At 53.0% G+C, this 18968-nt stretch overlaps 2 protein-coding genes across 2 annotated transcripts; both read left to right on the forward strand.

Moving 5' to 3' along the window:
- The first annotated feature begins 261 nt into the window (after positions 1–261).
- Positions 262–4153, forward strand: DUSP13A (dual specificity phosphatase 13A). The gene is made up of 3 exons (XM_038009005.2): positions 262–464; positions 1264–1481; positions 3954–4153. Exons 1-3 carry the CDS (start codon positions 316–318, stop codon positions 4151–4153), a joined length of 567 nt encoding a protein of 188 aa, XP_037864933.2. The 5' UTR covers positions 262–315.
- Positions 4154–9958: 5805 nt separating this feature from the next.
- DUSP13B (dual specificity phosphatase 13B) lies at positions 9959–15078 on the forward strand. Its single transcript, XM_007962931.3, has 4 exons — positions 9959–10439; positions 11645–11818; positions 13723–13943; positions 14634–15078. The coding sequence occupies exons 1-4, from the start codon at positions 10033–10035 to the stop codon at positions 14834–14836; spliced, it is 1005 nt and encodes a 334-aa protein (XP_007961122.3). The 5' UTR covers positions 9959–10032; the 3' UTR covers positions 14837–15078.
- Positions 15079–18968: the final 3890 nt, after the last annotated feature.

The raw sequence follows: 18968 nt of genomic DNA on the forward strand, positions 1-18968 counted from the left end.
CAGCACGTCTTTTGTTTCATTCAATCCTCAAATTCTCTGAGGTAGGTGTGATTATCCTTACTTTACAGATGAAGAAACTGAGGTTCAGGGAGGTAGCTGACTTGCAGAGGTCTCTCTGATTCCATGTTCTCACGGAGTTTGGGGGTGGGGGAAGGCTTAGGGAGGAAAAGGTCTTGTCTGCTCCAGAGGCCCCTTTGACTTGCTGAGTCACTTGCTCCTGTCCCACCTGTCCCTGTCAATCTCTGGGAAGGAGAAATGACACTGGAGAGGCAGAGAGGAGTGACCGCAGAGGCAGAGGGGTGGGCGGGCTGGCCCATGGCTGAGACCTCGCTCCCAGAGCTGGTGGGAGAGGACAAAGCCACGCCTTGCCCCAGCATCCTGGAGCTGGAGGAGCTCCTGAGGGCGGGGAAGTCTTCTTGCAGCCGCGTGGATGAAGTTTGGCCCAACCTTTTCATAGGAGATGCGTGAGTGATAGCTGGCCAAGGGTCATGGGGGTGGGGACAAGGAGAGGCAGTTCTTGGTGGCTTTACCAGACACAGGAGGGTAGAAACAAGGAGAAATAGCTCTGCTCCGACCATCCCAGGCCAGGGACCTTCTCCAGGACCCCAGGGTGCCAAGGACAGTGCAGTGACCAGGTATGGCCACGAGGGGGAGCAGGGACTTCGCCTGACTGAAAGCAGGGAGTCTCCCAGGAGTCCTGGGAAACACTTCCATGACAACTGGCAAGTGTAGAGGTATAGGCCTGAGAAATAGTATTTGCAGCATGAGATGACGTAGACAGAGAGCCCCCTATTTCTGGACCCAGCCTCCCTCCTCTGGATACAGATGGTGGAGAAGCCTGACTGAAGGTGAATCAGAAAAGGTGTTGCCTCTCAACATTTGTAGGCTAGAAGCAGGTATTAGGTGGTAGCCGGTAGAGGACGGATGTGTGTGGGAGGACATGAGGCAAGAAGGGAGGGGCAGCCAGGTTCCAGGGCTGAAGCAATCCCTTCCTTCCTGTCCTGGCCAAGGCAGGAGCAGAGGCCTTGAGGAAGCAGAGAGGGTCTAAAGATCCCCCAATGCACGCATACCACCAGTTCTGCCACCATAAAGTGTGGGGCTCTGGGTATGGGGCTGTGGAGTCAGACCCCACTTGGAGCTTGCTGGGGTTGGATTCTCTTTGGACCCTGATGGCTCGGTCCCTCTGCAGCAGGGGGCCAGGCAAAGCCTTCCTCCTGGTCCCATGGCTTGGCTGTCATCCAGTGCCCTTCCTGCCCTCTCCAGGGCCACAGCAAACAACCGATTTGAGCTGTGGAAGCTGGGCATCACCCACGTGCTGAACGCCGCCCACGGGGGCCTCTACTGTCAGGGCGGCCCTGACTTCTACGGCAGCAGTGTGAGCTACCTGGGGGTGCCAGCCCACGACCTCCCTGATTTTGACATCAGTGCCTACTTCTCCTCCGCGGCTGACTTCATCCACCGTGCCCTCAACACGCCTGGGGGTAGGACTTGGGGTCCAAGCCCGTATCCCATCTTGCTCATTCCTGGGGAGGATGCCTCATTTCTTCTCAGTCATCAGTGCCCTCCCATCCCTGGTTTTTAAAAATCCTCTGCTTAGGCCAGGCACAGTGGCTCATGCTTGTAATCCTAGCACTTTGGGAGGCCAAGGTGGGTGGATCATCTGAGGTCAGGAGTTCAAGACCAGCCTGGCCAACACGGTGAAACCTCATCTCTACTAAAAATACAAATATTAGCCGGGCATGGTGGCACACACCTATAATCTCAGCTACTCGGGAGGCTGAGGCAGGAGAATTGCTTGAACACGGGGCAGGGGGAGGTTGCAGTGAGCCGATATCATGCCACTTCACTCTAGCCTGGGCAAAAGGGTAAAATCCATCTGCCCCCCACCCCCCGAAAAAAAGTTCTCTGCTTAGTGCTCCAGCATTTTATCAAACCCTATTCCTTCCCAGATGGGGAAACTGAGGCCTGGAATACAAGGTCATGCCATGAGTTAGGAACAACCCTAAGGCTGAAAGCCATTTCTCCCAAACAGCAGAATAGCTCTTTCTCTGCAGCACTCAGCTTTGGGAAAGCACCATTTGGTACCTAGATGTCTGCCCCAAAGTACTTCTTTTATTCCTTTTTTTTCTGAGACAGAGTCTCAGTGCTACCCAGGCTGGAGTGCAGTGGCACGATCTTGGCCCCTCCATCTCCTGGGTTCAACGTCTGCCTCCCGGCTTCAAGCAATTCTCGTGCCTCAGCCTCCCAAGTAGCTGGGACTACAGGCATCTGCCATCACACCCAGCTAATTTTTGTATTTTAGCAGAGACAGGGTTTCACCATGTTAGCGAGGCTGGTCTCGAACTCCTGACCTCAAGTGATCTGTCTGCCTCGGCCTCCCAAAGTGCTGGGATTACAGGCATGAGCAACTGCACCCACCCCTCAAAGTACTTTTAACTAGAAAAGAAATGTATCTTCAAATAGTCAGGATACAGCATAGGAGTCCAGGGAGGCTGGTGTCCTGGCTTTGTGTTCATCCTAGAAGACAGCTGTGTCCCTCACTATGTGACCCTGGGCAAGCCAGTGTCCCTCTCTGGACTTCAGTTTCCTCATCTATGTGACAAGAATGACAAGATTACAGCTCACATGACTTTTTAGTATCCAAAGCACTTTGTCATTCTTTTGTTCTTTGTCCATTCATTCATCAGCTATTTACTGAGTATCCACTATGTGCCTGGCACTGAGCTAAATAAATACTGGGAATCCAGACTTTAAGAAGCAGGGTCCTTGCCCTCTTGGAACTGGTGGAAAGACAGCCAAATTGTGAATAGTATAGTGAAAGCTACGCATAAGAGTGGGCCAGTGTGGAGGGCTCTGGGAGCACACGGCGGGGGTGCTGAGCCTAGAGGATCAGTAAGATGGGGGGACTTCCCTCTACAAAAGTATTCATGGGTCATATGCAAAAAAGATGAGCTGCTCTGTGATTCAAGCAATACTTTGAGCGGTCAAGAAAGCCTGTGGAGGAAGCCATGTCTCAGCTGAAACCTGGTGGATGAGTAGTAGAAGTTAGTCAGACCGAGACCAGGGGAAACAATTTGCAGGTATTTGGAATAGCATGTGGTAAGGCTGGAGGTCAGAAAACATGGCAGCCTCAAGGAACTACAAGTTCCTCCATTTTTCCTCGAGCTGAAGGTGGGGGAGGGACAGTCTAAGATGAGGCGACAGGGGCCAGCTCTTGAAGGGTCTTACAAGCTATGTTAAAAAGGTTAGGAGGCCAGGAGAGGTGGCTCACGCCTGTAATCCCAGCATTTTGGGAGGCCAAGGTGGGAGAATCACTTAAGTTCAGGTGTTCAAGACCAGCCTGGGCAACATAGTGAGACCTTGTCTCTACAAAAAAAAAAAAAAGGCCAGGCGCGCTGGCTCAAGCCTGTAATCTCAGCACTTTGGGAGGCCAAGACGGGCGGATCACGAGATCAGGAGATCGAGACCATCCTGGCTAACACGGTGAAACCCTGTGTCTACTAAAACATACAAAAAATTAGCCAGGCCTGGTGGCGGGTGCCTGTAGTCCCAGCTACTCGGGAGGCTGAGGCAAGAGAATGGCATAAACCCAGGAGGCAGAGCTTGCAGTGAGTCGAGATCATGCCACTGCACTCCAGCCTGGGCGACAGAGTGAGACTCTGTCTCAAAAAAATAAAAAATAAATAATAAATAATAAATAATAAATAAATTTTAAAAAAAGGAAAGAAAGAAAAGAAAAAAGAAATTCGGACCCTATCCCAAAGGCAGGCAGAACAGGTATCGATCTACCCATTTTACCAATCAGGAAACTGAGGTTCATAAAGGTTGAGTGACTTGCTCAGGATCACAAAGTACACCCAAGGCAGGGTCAGGAAAGGAACTTGGGTTCCCATCCCAGCCCGTGGGTGGGCCGGCTGGTGGGAAAGGGTTTTTCACCAGGATGTCTTCCTCAGCCAAGGTCCTGGTGCACTGTGTGGTGGGCGTGAGCCGCTCCGCCACGCTAGTCCTGGCCTACCTCATGCTGCACCAGCGGCTGTCCCTGCGCCAGGCGGTGATCACTGTGAGGCAGCACCGATGGGTCTTCCCCAACCGAGGCTTCCTGCACCAGCTCTGCAGGCTGGACCAGCAACTGCGGGGTGCCGGCCAGAGCTGAGGGGCCAGGTGAGGCCTCGTGGGGCGAAGCTGGATGTGCTTGGCAGGAAGAGGCCAGGTGAGGGCCTGGCCTGCGGACATAGGATTGGGTTCTTGCAGGATTGGTTGGCAGGGCTGCATGTGGCTGGAAGTGAGGATTAAACGGGGCCTGGCCCTCTCCCCAAACTGCTGGGTTCCCTTCACCTACCCAAGGTCTCACCCAAGGGCCCGGCCTAGGCAGTTCTCCTGTAGGACCCCCAACCCATCTCCCCCACCCTACCTGGATCCTTCAGACCCCAAAGAGAAGAGGAGGACTAGGATGTGAGGGCGTGGAAAGCGTAAAATGGAAGAGGGGAGACTTTCCTACCTGGTCTTGAGGCCAACCTGCCCTGCCTCAGCTGAAATCCTGTGGGGGCTCCCCTAAATCTCACCGAGGTATCTGCACAGCCAGCCTGGACCCTCCTGAACCTCCACGTCCCCTTCCCCCTAGGTCTGGACCCCAGGTACAATGCCGCAGAGAAAACCTTCCAGACTTAGCTAATTCTTATCCGTGAGCTAAGGCCAGGCCTCCACGGCGGCTCCCCACCCAGCAGGGCCTGCCTCCACCTCTGCTTCCCCTACAACTCCTTCCCTGTCTCGCCTCAACCCTGTCTTTGGCTGTCCCCACCACCCCACGCCACAGACAGGCTGCCATTTGGGGGTGGGTGACTGGCCTGGGCATGCTTGAGAGCTGGAACAGCAGCAGTTTTTTCCTCCCAGAAGCCTCCCAGGGCAGGGCCTGACTCTCTCCCTGTCTCCCACCCCTAAAAGTGGTTCCTATCTCTGCAGGCATAGCCAGCCCAACAAGAAGGGAGGCCCTTCAGCAGCATTGACCCCTTCCCACGGGCTGGCTGGAGGATGAGCATCCTGGGGAGGAGAATTAGGGAAGGATCAAGGGCTAAGTTTAGAGTTTGGGGGTGAGCGTGATAAGAAACTTTGGGTTATAGCTGGGCTTGAGATTGGCCTGCTGCCAAGCTGTGGCATGGAGCTCTATGGGTAGAAGGTCTGAAGGGGGCGTGTTTCCCGTGGAATGGCAAATTCCCAGCTTGCTCTCTCTCCTCTAGACAGGACCCAGGAACCTGGCAGAGCAGCAGATCTCAGACCATGCCCAGTCACCCCTCTCCCTCAGCCTGGGGACTTAGGCTCCCTGACCTCTGACCTCAGCATCTTTCCCATCAGGCAACTGACTTTGGGGGAGTTGGATAGGTAGGGGTATAGCATTGCACAATTCATGGAGGTGTCATCCACCAAACTGTGCAACTGGAGGCCCCAGGAGTTATGCAGTGTGCAGCCTGTGCAGCCGTACACAGCAGCTCTGGGTCTGGGGACTCTGAAAGATAAGGGGCCGATGGGGAGAGGTCATCTCTGTCCCTAAGCCATGGATATCAAATCTACCTCCTCATCTCTCCCAGCAGCTGCACTCATTGACCTTATGCACAGGGCTTAAGGCAGAAGCAGGTTTAGGTGACAGCTCTTACTCCTGCCTCAACAAGTCCCAGCCAGCCTGGGCCTTGGTTCACCTGCCTGTAACACAGAGCTCATCTCTCTTCCAGAGCTGGTCCTTACTCCCTGCCATGGGGCTTGGCCAATTTGCCACCCTGGCACTGGTCCTTCTGGTGCTGCTGGAGACTCTGGCCCAGGCGGACACACAGAAGATGGTGGGAGCCCAGCGTGGAGTCCGCCCTAGAGCCTGCTACTCCATCCGGCTCCTCCTGGCGCCTGCACCCCCTCTCCGCCACTGTCTTTGGCCTCCACAGGTGGGAGTGGGCTCCCCTCTCAGCCAAGCCCTCAGGCGTCTTGGCCAGGGATCCCAGGTTCCCTGGGAAAGTGGGGAGGGCAGGAGAGAGGAAGGGGGTTTCAGGTATTTGTGATAGCTGTTGGCCACAGCTGCCTCCAGCAGCTCGCCTCAGGGTTCAGGGAGCCCCAGGAGGGGCTGAGCCTTACTTCCCGGAGCTCAGATCTCAGAGCCCCAGCGCAGGTGTGGCTGCAGGCATGGGTGTGCCCTGTCCCCATCATCTGGGAGTGCAAGTGGGAGAGTAGTATCAAGGTATGGGTGTATGACAAAGGTCTGTGGATGACAGAGAAGGTTCCTAATGGGCCCAATTGAAGGTCCTAGCTGACCACAGTTAGCAGAGGAGAGACCTTAAAGACCATCTCTCTGGTCTCAGGGGACAGCGGGGCCTGGGTATCCCTGCCTTTTGGGTTGGGGGAGGAGCTTGGCAGAGGGTGGGAGTGGCCCTGGACACACTGCTTCTGCCTGCAGCCCAGGGCTGTCTGAAGACCTGCTCTACACCTGTGTCTGTGTGTGGGCCTGTGCCACTTCCCTCAGCCTGAGTCTTCTAGGTCTTTATCCTGGACCCGTCCCATCAGCCTTGGCCCCTAACCGAGGGCCCCTGGACCTCGGTTCTGCTGTTGGCAATGCCACCAGTTTACATGTGATTTTTGGCTAGTCTCTTCACTGTCCTCCTCCACAGAACATCTTTCCAGCTTGAACTTTCTACCCTTCTTCCATAATACCCTTGAAGGCCAAGGGAGAGGGTCTCACTTCAGTTGCGTAGCCTGGAGTGCAGTGGCATGGTCAGGGATTAGGGCTCACTGCAGCCTTGACTTCCTGGGCTCAGGTGATTCTCTCACCTGAGTTTCCCGAATAGATGGGACTACAAGCATGTGCCACCACAAGCAGCTAATTTTTTTTTTTTTGAGACGGAGTCTCGCTCTTGTTGCCCAGGCTAAAGTGCAATGGCGTGATCTCACCTCACCGCAACCCCCGCCTCCTGGGTTCAAGTGATTCTCCTGCCTCAGGCTCCTGAGTAGCTGGGATTACAGGCATGCGCCACCATGCCAGCTAATTTTGTTTTTAGTAGAGACAGGTTTTCTCCATGTTGGTCAGACTGTTCTCGAACTCCCAACCTCAGGTGATCCGCCCACCTTGGCCTCCCAAAGTGCTGGGATTACAGGCATGAGCCACCGCGACTGGCCCAACTGGCTAATTTTTTGTATTTTTAGTAGAGAGAGGGTCTGGCCATATTGCCTAGACTGGTCTCGAACTCCTGGACTCAAGCAATCCTCCCACCTCAGCCTCCCAAAGTGTCGGGATTATAGACGTTAGCCACTTTCGCCGGCCAAGAGACCTTTTAAAATGCTTTATTTGATCTTCCTTCTCCTACTGTCAACATACATGTACACAATATGCCACAGTCAGACCTGGGCTGAGCTGCCTTGATTCTTAGCAGTGCTGGGACAGAGGCCTGGGCCTGGAGGGAAAGGTGCCTGGCTAGGCTTGGCACTGGTCATGCCATGGAACCAGTGGACAAGTTGGGAGTGGCAGGGGAGGCTGGAAGAGGGGAGTAGACAGCATGCTTTATAATTAAACTCAAATCAAAAAATAGAAACAGCATCAAGTGTGCGGAGACAGGCGGCTGAAAGCCGGCAGCACAAACTGCCCGTCAGAGAAGTGCACAGCCCGGGCCAGATACTCCCACAGGTGGGTGAGTGCCCCTAATTTGGGGGGGTAGGGTGTGGTCTCTGAGCATGCTGGGTAATGAGGGCCAGGACACTTGTGCCTGTGTGGGGAAGGGTGGGGGTTGGGTTGGGTAGAGAACCGACTGGGTCAGAGATGAAGGTGCAGACAAAGTATAGTAAAGTGAGAAAGACCTGGGCTTGAATCCTGACTCCCACATCAATTGGCTGTGTGACTCTGGGTGTGTTGCTTAACCTCTCTGAGTCTCGGTTTCTTCATCTGTAAAATGGGGATGATAATATTGTCTGTTCCATAAAGGCACTGTGAGGATTCAGTGAGAAAATGTAAGCGCCTAGCTCTGTCTGACACATCCTTGATGAGTGCTAAATAGAACAATTATTGCTGGACAGAGAAAGAAACATTAAGAAATACAGAGACAGAGAAGAAACCTCACTGTCCCGTAGGGAAGTTACCCTCCACCCAGGATATGGCTGGGACTAGAAAGGGTAAGAGTAATTATAGTAGTGATAATAATAGTAAGATGCACCATTTATTGGGCATCTACCATGAGACAGACCCTGTGGGAGGTGCTTTACATTAATTATTACATGGAATTCTCACAGCATCCTCACTGAAGAAACTGGCTCAGTAAAGACCACATAGATGCAACTACCAGACCTGAGAATTCTGCCCAGGTCTGCCCTCCCCAAGGTCCGCAGGCTGAGCGCAGAGACCCACAGCTCTTCCCCACTGGCACCACACACCACCCTTCTGCAGGCCTTCTTCCCCACACTCCTCACTGGTCCTGCCCTGAGATCTCCAGCCCCACGTGGCCTGTGGCCACACTCCTGTCTGGCCTCCCTGGAGTGGAGTCAGAAAGGATGGGTAGGAAGAAAGTCCAGGGAACCATCTGAAGCTGCCGCTGAGAGGTGGATGGCAAAGAGCTGCCCCCTGCCCCAAGGAAGCCTGTGCCTCTGCCTGATGTCGTGGGCACGCAGAGCAGTGTCATGGGAGGCTGCAAAGGCACATGAGCTTCCTGGGGGAGGATGGGAGACAGAGGCAAATGGGGGAGCTACCTAGGGAGGAGAGATGCAAAGACAGAAAACAAGTGCATGGACTTGCAACCAGCAGCAGCACAGGAGCAGGCCAGGAAAAGCCCTGCCTACAGAGGCAGCTGCTCTGCTGAGCGGGGGAGGCAGGAAGGGGGAGAAGAGGAGCATGAGACCAGGGAGAGAAGGAGGGCTGCAGGGAGTGGGAGGGGAGCCCGGCCAGGCCCTGGCCCTGCTGGACATTGGGCCTGTGCCTCACCTGGCTGGGGCCGAGGAGACATGGAAGGTAATGTCAGGCGGGGCCCTCCGAAGACCGTCTGGGGTCTCAGAAACCGGCGGAGCTGCCACAACCACCGACTTCCCCTCCCTGGGAGGGCCTGGGGCTTAAAGGACAAGTCCCTGGGCGGGTGGCTGGGCCTGACTCTGACTGAGGGGCTGGGTTAGAGTGGCCAGGCGGGGCAACACCCTGAGCATCGGGAGCGAGGCATTAGGTGGAGCCTGACCAGGAGTAGCGCTAAGTCCAGGGGAGAGCCCCGTTCTTCAGACCTGGGCCTAGGTCCCCTCGGAGGCAGAGGCACGCACTGTGGCCTACGAGCCCCCAAATCCTTCACCCCTCTGGAGCCTCCTGGGGGTGGGGCCTGGCTGCCTGCTCCCTGGCACGGCTGGGCTGCGAGACACCCATTGGCCACAGGGGGGCAGCCTCACCCCATGCCAAGCTCCGCAGGCCTGAGTCTGGTGCCCGTCCCACTTCCCAAAGCCCCATCTCCCTACCTGACGGCTCCAGACCAGTGTGGCTGTTGGACTCCCCTGGGGCCTGAGGGCTTCCCCCACTCCACCACACTACACTGCCCTCTGCCCTGCAGTGACCGCACATCCAGACCCTCCTCTGTCATTCTCGGGTCAGATGCCCAGAGCATCCTGAAAGTTAAGTTCAGGATCCCTAGCAGGGGAAGATAAACTGTGGTCCAGATCAGGGCAAAGACTTGCTCATGACCACAGAAAGTCATGGCAGAGTCCCGGGGAAGCCAGGCTCTCCTCCCTGCCTCAGAAGTTCTCTTCCCACCTCTTCAGGTAGCCTCCCATCTTCATGGGGAGTTATGGAACCAAGGGTCTTCAATCCCAAAGAGATACCAAGCAGAGAGGAGACCTTGGCGTTTAGAGGGACTGGAGAGCCCACCGCAGTCCACAAGGCCTCAGTCAGCTCTCAGACCCCACCCCCATGAGCGCCCCAGCCAGCACCTGGAATTCTAGCCGCTTCACAGTGTTTGTGTTCTGGGCGGAACCTGCCCAGCCTTGTTCCACTCAGGCAGAGTCCTGCCCCTGCACCCACTCCCCCATTCCTGGCCCCAGAACATGCCCCAGGTAGGTGGCAGGCCACTCAGCCGCCTGGAGAGGTCACAGTGGGGGATGAGGAGGACACCTGGGTCTTCACTTCCACCTTGCCCGACAGCCTCCCACTGGGTGAGCCTGGCCAAGCCGGCAGCCTCCTGGGTGCCCGTTTCTCTTTCTGGTCCTGGCACTGCCTACCAAAGGGAAAAGATGTTCTTCCCAGTATGCACCTTCCCTAGTCACTGGTCCAGGGGATCAGGGGCAGTTAGCAAAGACAGGTCCCCCTCTCCAACACGGCACCAGGCCCATATTCTGGTGCCGCTGAAAATCCAGCTCCGCAGAGTCCCTGACTCCTTCAGCCAGCAGATGCCTGAAACAAGCCACCTGACCCGGGTGGGGCCTGACATCCAGCGCTGGCCTGAGTTGTGGGGGTAAGGAGGAAAACCCGGGGCCTATAGCAGGTGTGTGGTTCAGCAGCACCAGGCCCCCTTGAGAAAAAAGGGGGGTTAGTGACCACTCTCTGGAGGCCCCAAAGATGGTAACTGAAAGACTTGGGGATGGACTAAAACCCCAGCCTTGCTACTTATGAGCCGTATGGCTTTGGGCGTCACTTTTAAAACATTCTGAGCTTTAGCTTCCTCTTGGGTAAAATAGGAACAGACATCCCACGAGTGAGACATCAGGCTTTTTGTTGTTGTGACGGAGTCTCGCTCTGTCGCCCAGGCTGGAGTGCAGTGGTGTGATCTCGGCTCACTGCAACCTCTGCCTCACAGGTTCAAGAGGTTCTCCTGCCTTAGCCTCCCGAGTAGCTGGGACTACAGGAGTGGACCACCACACCTGGCTAATTTTTGTATTTGTGGTAGAGACAGGGTTTTGCCACATTGGCCAGGCTGGTCTTGAACTCCTGACCTCAGGGGTTCTGCCTGCCTCGGCTTCCCAAAGTGCAGGGATTACAGGCATGAGCCACCGTGCCCAGCCAGAGGCATCAGGCTTATAAGAGGCATTAGCTCATTCCATGTGGAGATGCTAACAAATACCAGTTCACAGCCCTGGCCTCTTACCTGGAGATGGGCTCTGATCTCCGAGTCCCTGAAAGTGGGAGGGGACAGGGGTCTGAGGGTGAGTACTGGAAGCAGCAGGTGAGGGGGCTTGAGAGGCCACAGTGGGGGATGAGGAGGACACCTGGGTCTTCACTTCCGCCTTGCCCGACAGCTGCCTAGGTTGGTGGGGCGGGGGGTGCCCTGAGAGCCACAGCCATCTGTGCCCTGAAAGCCACAGCTTTCATTCCTACAAAGTCCAAGCTGACTTAGGGGTGAGATCTGCACTGACTAGTGCCACAAATAGGGAACTCCAAGGGCCCCTTGGCCAAAGCTTCATACAGCTGCAGCTCAGCAGAGGGCAGGAGAGAGGTCTGCCCAGCTCCACAGCAGTGACAAAAGATTGATTCCCTTGTTCCCTAGGGAAGGGTTCTAGGCCCCAGCCCCAGCTGAGCTTGTTAATACCTCATGTGAAATAGCTGAGGCCCTTCCCGCAGCATCCCCGTGGCACCTGGGTACTGCACCATGGGCTTCCCCATCAGCTGGATCCACCCTCCAGGAGCCTGCCTCCAGCCATTGCAGTGTCCACTCTGTTCCAGGATGGACTCCCTGCAGAAGCAGGACCTCCGGAGGCCCAAGATCCATGGGGCAGTCCGGGCATCCCCCTACCAGCCGCCCACGTTGGCTTCGCTACAGCGTTTGCTGTGGGTCCGTCAGGCTGCCATGCTGAACCACATCGACGAGGTGTGGCCCAGCCTCTTCCTGGGAGATGCGTGAGTAAGACCCACATTAGGAGTGGGGGTGGCAGAAGGGTGTGAGGTTCACACGGGAATGAGGGCATGAGCCTCTCCCAGAGCCCTCCAGGGCACAGGTGGCACCCTTGCCTCTCACCGTCTCTTTCCCTATTTTTCTTTCCTTTTATATTATTACTGCTTTTAACTGTGGAACTAGAATGCACATAAGAAAAGGGCACAGGGCCGGGTGCGGTGGCTCATGCCTGTAATCCCAGCACTTTGGGAGGCCGAGACAGGTGGATCACTTGAGGTCAGGAGTTCGAGACCAGCCTGGCCAACATTGTGAAACCTCATCTCTACTAAAAATACAAAAAATTAGCCAGGCATGGTGGTGGAGACCTGTAATCGCAGCTACTCAGGAGGATGAGGCAGGAGAATCACTTGAATCGGAGAGGCGGAGGTTGCAGTGAGCTGAGATCGCACCATTGCATTCCAGCCTGGGCAATAAGAGCGAGACTCTGTGTCAAAAAAGAAAAAAAAAAGGAAAAAAGAAATGTGCACAGAGCGTGTATGAACAGCTTCATCACCCAGTGAAGAAAAAGGATATTACTTGTCTCCCAGAAGCCCCTACTGAATCTTTCTCATTATAACTTTTCTATTCTCTGTGGTTAATCACTGTCTGTTGAATTAATTATTTCCCTGTTTTTCTTTAAAGTTTTACCACCTATATACCTAAACAGTGTAGTCAGTTTCACCTACTGTTTAAAATTATATGAGTGGAATCATATTGTGTGTGTTTTGTGCCTGGCATCTTTTGCTCAAATTTGTGAGTCACCCACGTTGTTATGTGTATCTGCAGTTCATTCATATTTTCACTGCTGGAGATTTCATTATATGATTATGCCACAGTTTATCCATTTTACTGAATATGGACATTTGGATTGTTTCCACTTTTTGACGATTACAAACAATGATCCTAGTAATATTTCATCTTAAAATTTTTATTTATTTATTTAGAGACAAGGTCTCTCTCTGTTGCCTAGGCTGGAGTGCAGGGATTATCATCATTCACTGCAACCTCAAATTCCTAGGCTCAGCAGTTCTCCTGCCTCAGCCTCTCAAGTAGCTGGGAATACAGGTGTGCCCCACCACACCTAGCGAATTTTTCTTTTTTTTGAGGCGGAGTCTCACTCTGCCACCCAGGCTGGAGTATAGTAGTGCAATCTCCACTCACTGCAGCCTCAACCTCCCAAGCTCAGGTGATTCTCCCACCTCAGCCTCCCAAGTAGCTGGCACTACTGGCATATGCCACCATGCCTGGCTATATTTTTGTATTGTTTGTAGAGATAAGGTTTTACCATGTTGCCCAGGCTGGTCTCGAACTCCTGAACTCGATGAATCCTCCTGCCTTGGTCTCCCAAAGTGTTGGGATTATAGGCATGAGCCACAGTGCCTGCCTGAAAAGGAGTCTTTTTTTTTTTTTTGAGATGGAGTCTAGCTCTGTTGCTCAGGCTGGAGTGCAGTGGCGCAATCTTGGCTCACTGCAATATCTGCCTCCTGGGTTTAAGCGATTCTCCTGACTCAGCCTTCTGAGCAGCTGGGACTACAGGCGCCCACCACCATGCCTGGCTAATTTTTGTGTTTTTAGTAGAGTTGGGGTGTCACCATGTTGGCCAGGCTGGTCTCAAACTCCTGACCTCAAGTGATCCGCCCACCTCAGTCTCCCAAAGTGCTGGATTTATAGGCATGAGCCACCGCACCCAGCCCGAAAAGGAGTCTTAAACTCCAACTGGAGGAGCCCCTTCACCCTGGGCCGATTTGCAGGCTCTTGTCTCTTTCCTTGGTGGGTGGTGGGCGGGGGTGTTTGCAGACTTCAACCCAGCCAGAGCTGCCGCAGTGAGATCTACCTCTACCCTCCTAACCCCTTGTGCCCTCCCCTCCAGGTACGCAGCCCGGGACAAGAGCAAGCTGACCCAGCTGGGAATCACCCACGTTGTGAATGCCGCTGCGGGCAAGTTCCAGGTGGACACAGGTGCCAAGTTCTACCGTGGAATGTCCCTGGAGTACTATGGCATCGAGGCAGATGACAACCCCTTCTTTGACCTCAGTGTCTACTTTCTGCCAGTTGCTCGATACATCCGAGCTGCCCTCAGTATTCCCCAAGGTGCACTTCTGGGTCTGGCATGGTGGAGGGTGGAGGGTGCGCTTTAGGACTCTCCATTTTTCCAGTAGCCCTGGTGGGTGGGAGTCCAGAGAGACAACCCCTTTCAGCAACCCTCCCACTCCATGGGGCAAATAGCTACTACCATTCAGTGAGTGTCCCCTTCAGGGACACCCTCGAGGCTAGCAGTCACGGACATAACTAAGATCCAGTGTAGTCATCAGCATCACCACATCCCTCCATAAGAGGCCAGGCACTGGACAGAAGGTATAGGATCCAGCGAAACTCTTGAGCGGGCTACTCTAAGATGAGTCCTTGGCATAGAGCTGCAGGGGCAGGCTAGATGGCAGAACTCAGGGGAGGTAGGTGGACACCCCCTATAATCTGATGGAAACCCAGGGACCCGAGGAATTCAATAAACCCCCTTCCCCTGGTCCAGAGTTGCAAAGAATGCCTGAGGAAGCACCTGGACCTGAAGAAGGAAATCCCAGCTGCTAACCTAAACCCTGCCTCTAACTTGCTATGTGACTTTGAGCCAGCCTCCTCTCTCTGGGCTTCAGTTGCCCCATTAGACAGAGTAGACAGTGTCAGTATTGCAGGATGCCGTAGAGGATGGCCATGGGTGTCTCTTCTTCCCAAAGGGGTGGGTGGTTCAAGGGCAGGTAGCTGATGTTAGCTTGGTTCTCCCCACAGGCCGCGTGCTGGTACACTGTGCCATGGGGATAAGCCGCTCTGCCACACTTGTCCTGGCCTTCCTCATGATCTACGAGAACATGACACTGGTAGAAGCCATCCAGACGGTGCAGGCCCACCGCAATATCTGCCCTAACTCAGGCTTCCTCCAGCAGCTCCAGGTTCTGGACAACCGACTGGGGCGGGAGACGGGGCGGCTCTGATCTGGCAGGCGGTCAGGATCCCTGACCCTTGGCCTGACGCCACCAGCCTGGCCCTGGGGACAGCAGGCTCTGCTGTTCCTAGTGACCCTGAGATGTAAACAGCGAGTGGGGGCTGAGGCAGAGGCAGGGATAGCTGGGTGGTGACCTCTTAGCAGGTGAATTTCCCTGACCCAATCCAGAGATTCTTTATGCAAAAGTGAGTTCAGTCCATCTCTATAATAAAATATTCATCATCATAAAGACAGGCGATCTTTTGGTAGTCTGTGGGGCCATGGCTTACTCTCGGGATGGTCACAAGGTTCCAGATGGCTCGCCAACTCTGATTCAGTGGGATGGCAGCCTTGGGGAGGAGGACAGGTGGGAATAATTTGTGATATCTGCCTTGGGTGCAGGAGGAAGGAGTGGGGGTACAAGTGTGAGGATTAGATGACCTCGTCCTCATCTTGTCCTCCTCATACCCTCACCCAGGAGTTAGGTTGTCTGATAAAGACCCAAGTTCAATGCATCACCATTCTCTCCATGCCCATCCTACCCAAGGCTGAATATCAAAATTCACTGTGCACAAGTAGCATCTCTTGAAACCAGTCTTTTCACTGACACTCTGCTTTCAAAAATGGACTGCTTAAAATTAGACACCTAACAAATTAAAGCATTAAACAAGAGGATGATGGGATTGGGAAGGAGACATACCAGAACTACTAGGCAAAGGACAGTTATATGATGGAACAAAACAGCTCTGCGTTTCTTAGTTCTTATCTTAGCACAACATAAAATAAAACAATAAAGAAAGGCCCCCTCCCAGCTTCCTCACATGTAAATACATCATAAAAACCCAAGGTATTTATAAGGATTAAATAGTCAGCTTTCCTCTACCTCTCTGGCTGCTCTTAGTGAGGTGTTGTCTCCTCTGTTTTTGTGTGTGTGTATTTGGGGTTTCTGGTTGTTTTGAGACAGGATCTCACTCTGTGGCCCAAGCTGGAGTGCAGTGGCACAGTCAGCTCACTACGGTCTTGAATCCTGCCCCCCAGCTCAAGCAATCCTTTCATCTCAGCCTCCCAAGTAGCTGGGACCACAGGCGTGAGCCACCACACCCAGTTAATTTTTAAATTTTTTTGTAGAGATGAGGTCTCACTATGTTGTGCAGGCTGCTCTTGAACTCCTGGACTCAAGTGATTTTCCTGCCTCAGTCTTCCAAAGTGCTGGGATTACAGGTGTGAGCCACTGCACCTGGCCCCTTGCCTTCTTTGGCTGGCCCTTCAATATCAAGTTTTCTCAGGGTTCTATCCTCTGCCTCCTCTCTCCTGCAGTGTTTCTGCTCTCCCAGTTCTCTGCAACACTTGGTGCCAATCCCACGTTGCTGTTGGCTGCCTCAGGTGCTCTCTAGGTCTTTTCCAGAGGGCAGACATATGTCTTAGGTGGAGGATGTCGGGAGGACTGGTGCCGCTGTGTCCAGCTTAGTCACAGGGCCCAGCCCCCACCAGGCAGGTGCAAACACTCCTGGGCTCCCCACCCTAGGAATGGAAGACTGTTCTCAATTCATCCTGGGGTTGATGGAGTCTATGATTCTCTAGGGCAGACACAGCCCGTCCCAGTTCAGTAGCCCCACCTCCCCACTCCCAACTCCCTTGGGTCCCTCCTCCACCTGACAACTCAGTGCTTGTTGCTGTTTCTTACTCATGCACCATCAGTGGGACCCAAGATAGTGGCTCCAGAAGCCAGTCATCCTCATCTGAGTACGGGCAGCCTGCCCCTGCTGGCTGGGGTGGATGCACTGCGGCTGCGACAGAGCCAGACTCTGGGCCTGGGGCTTGGGTTCCAGCAAGTCACCTTCTTGGGGCTCTGTGGATTGGGTGCAGAATCTGGGGCTGCAGGGGGAGATTGAAAGAAGCCATGAGGAGGCAGGTGGAGGGAAAGCCAAATATTCCCCAAGTACTGAGGGAATCGAGGCTGAGCTCTAGGCTGGCACCTCCTCTGGGATGACTTCCTGCCTGCCACTCTCACCCAGGGAAGGCTGTAATATCTCCCTCTTGTATAGAGCAGCCTTATGAAAGAAGTGGTGTATTGTGAGGAGCATGACTTTGGAGCCAGACTCTTTGGGTTCAAATCCTACTTCTGCCCTTTGTCAGATGTGTCATCTCAGTTAATCTCTCCATACCTCAGTTTCCCTATCCATAACACGGGATTAATGACAGCCACCACATAGGATTGCTGTAAGGATTAAGTGGGGCATATAGAAAGTGCTTTGCACAATATGTGGTGAGTTCCCAGAAATGGTAGCTGTGGCCGGGTACAGTGCTTCACGCCTGTAATCCCAGCACTTTGGGAGGCCAAGGCAGGAGGATCGCCTGAGCCCAAGAGTTCGAGACCAGCTTGGGCAACATGGCAAGACCTCATCTCATTTATAAAAATAATAAAATACGTAAATAAGTGATAGCTGTGATCAATCATCATCACAGCACATAGTACTGGCGCTCCAGTCTTGGACTGAAAGCTGGCAGCATTCTCAGTGCATTGAATGAATTGATGAATGAGTAAAAATTAGCTGACTTAAAGGCAAGATGGTGTTCTGGATTGGATCCTGGGGTTTTTTCTTGTTTGTTTGCTTTTTGTTTTGAGACAGAGTCTCGCTCTGTCACCCAGACTGGAGTGCAGTGGCATAATCTCAGCTCACTGCAACTTCCACCTCCCAGGTTCAAGTGATTCTCCTGCCTCAGCCCACTGAGTATCTGGGATTACAGACGCCTGCCATCACGCCTGGCTATTTTTTTTTTTTTTTTTTTTTTGAGACGGAGTCTCGCTCTGTCACCCAGGCTGGAGTGCAGTGGCCGGATCTCAGCTCACTGCAAGCTCTGCCTCCCGGGTTTACGCCATTCTTCTGCCTCAGCCTCCCGAGTAGCTGGGACTACAGGTGCCCGCCACCTCGTCCGGCTAGTTTTTTATATTTTTTAGTAGAGACGGGGTTTCACTGTGTTAGCCAGGATGGTCTCGATCTCCTGACCTCGTGATCCGCCCATCTCGGCCTCCCAAAGTGCTGGGATTACAGGCTTGAGCCACCGCGCCCAGCTATTTTTTGTATTTTTAATAGGAACAGGGTTTCACCATGTTGGCCAGGCTGGTCTTGAACTCCTGACCTCAGGTGATCCGCCCACCTTGGCCTCCCAAAGTGCTGGAATTACAGGTGTGAGCCACTGTGCCCGGCATATTTTTTATTTATTTATTTATTTATTATTATTATTTAGTAGAGACAGGGTTTCACCATGTTGGCCAGGCTGGTCTCTAACTCCTGACTTCAAATGAACTGCCTGCCTCAGCCTCCCAAAGTGCTGAGATTACAGGAGTGAGCCACCGCACCTGGCCTTGGATTGGATCCTGAAACAGAAAAAGGACGTAAGTGGAAAAACTGGTGAAATCTGAATAAAGTTTGTGGTTTAGTTAATAGTGTTATAGGAATGTTAATTTCTTTGATAAATGTAGCAAGGTTATGTAAGAAGCTAACATCAGAGAAAGCTGAGTGGACATACAAGAAATGTCTCTGCCATCTTTGTAAGTCTGCTGTAAATCTAAAATTATTTCAAAAATAAAAAAATTAGCTGACAATTACCAACTGTTTTGCATATACCAGCACTGTGCCAAGTTCTTTAGAAACATAATTTTTTTTTTCAAATTTCATCCATAATGTTTTGTCTTTTGAAAACACACGAATCAGAGCCCAGGAGGTATAGGCTACAGTGAGCCAAGCTGTGATTGCACCACTGCATCCAGCCTGGGTGACACAGTGGGACTCTGTCTCTATAAAAGAAAGGAAAAAAAAAATCACATATCAAATACAGCAAAATGTTAAGATTTGACCATATTTATGGAGTTATGGGAATATAGGTGTTTATTACATGTTTTTTTTATTTTAAAAAATACTTCATTACTTTAAAAATTAAAAATAAATAAATCTACTAACTTCTAAATTAGAAACATCCTACTCTGTATTTAGGTTTGGAAACCATCAAGTCAAATGAAGTTTAGGAAGTATTCTGGGCTGGGCGCAGTGGCTCACGCCTGTAATCCCAGCACTTTGGGAGGCCGAGGCAGATGGATCACTTGAGGTCAAGAGCTGGAGACCAGCCTGGCCAACATGGTG

Source organism: Chlorocebus sabaeus, chromosome 9 (assembly GCF_047675955.1).
Source record: "Chlorocebus sabaeus isolate Y175 chromosome 9, mChlSab1.0.hap1, whole genome shotgun sequence".
Lineage (NCBI taxonomy): Eukaryota > Metazoa > Chordata > Mammalia > Primates > Cercopithecidae > Chlorocebus > Chlorocebus sabaeus.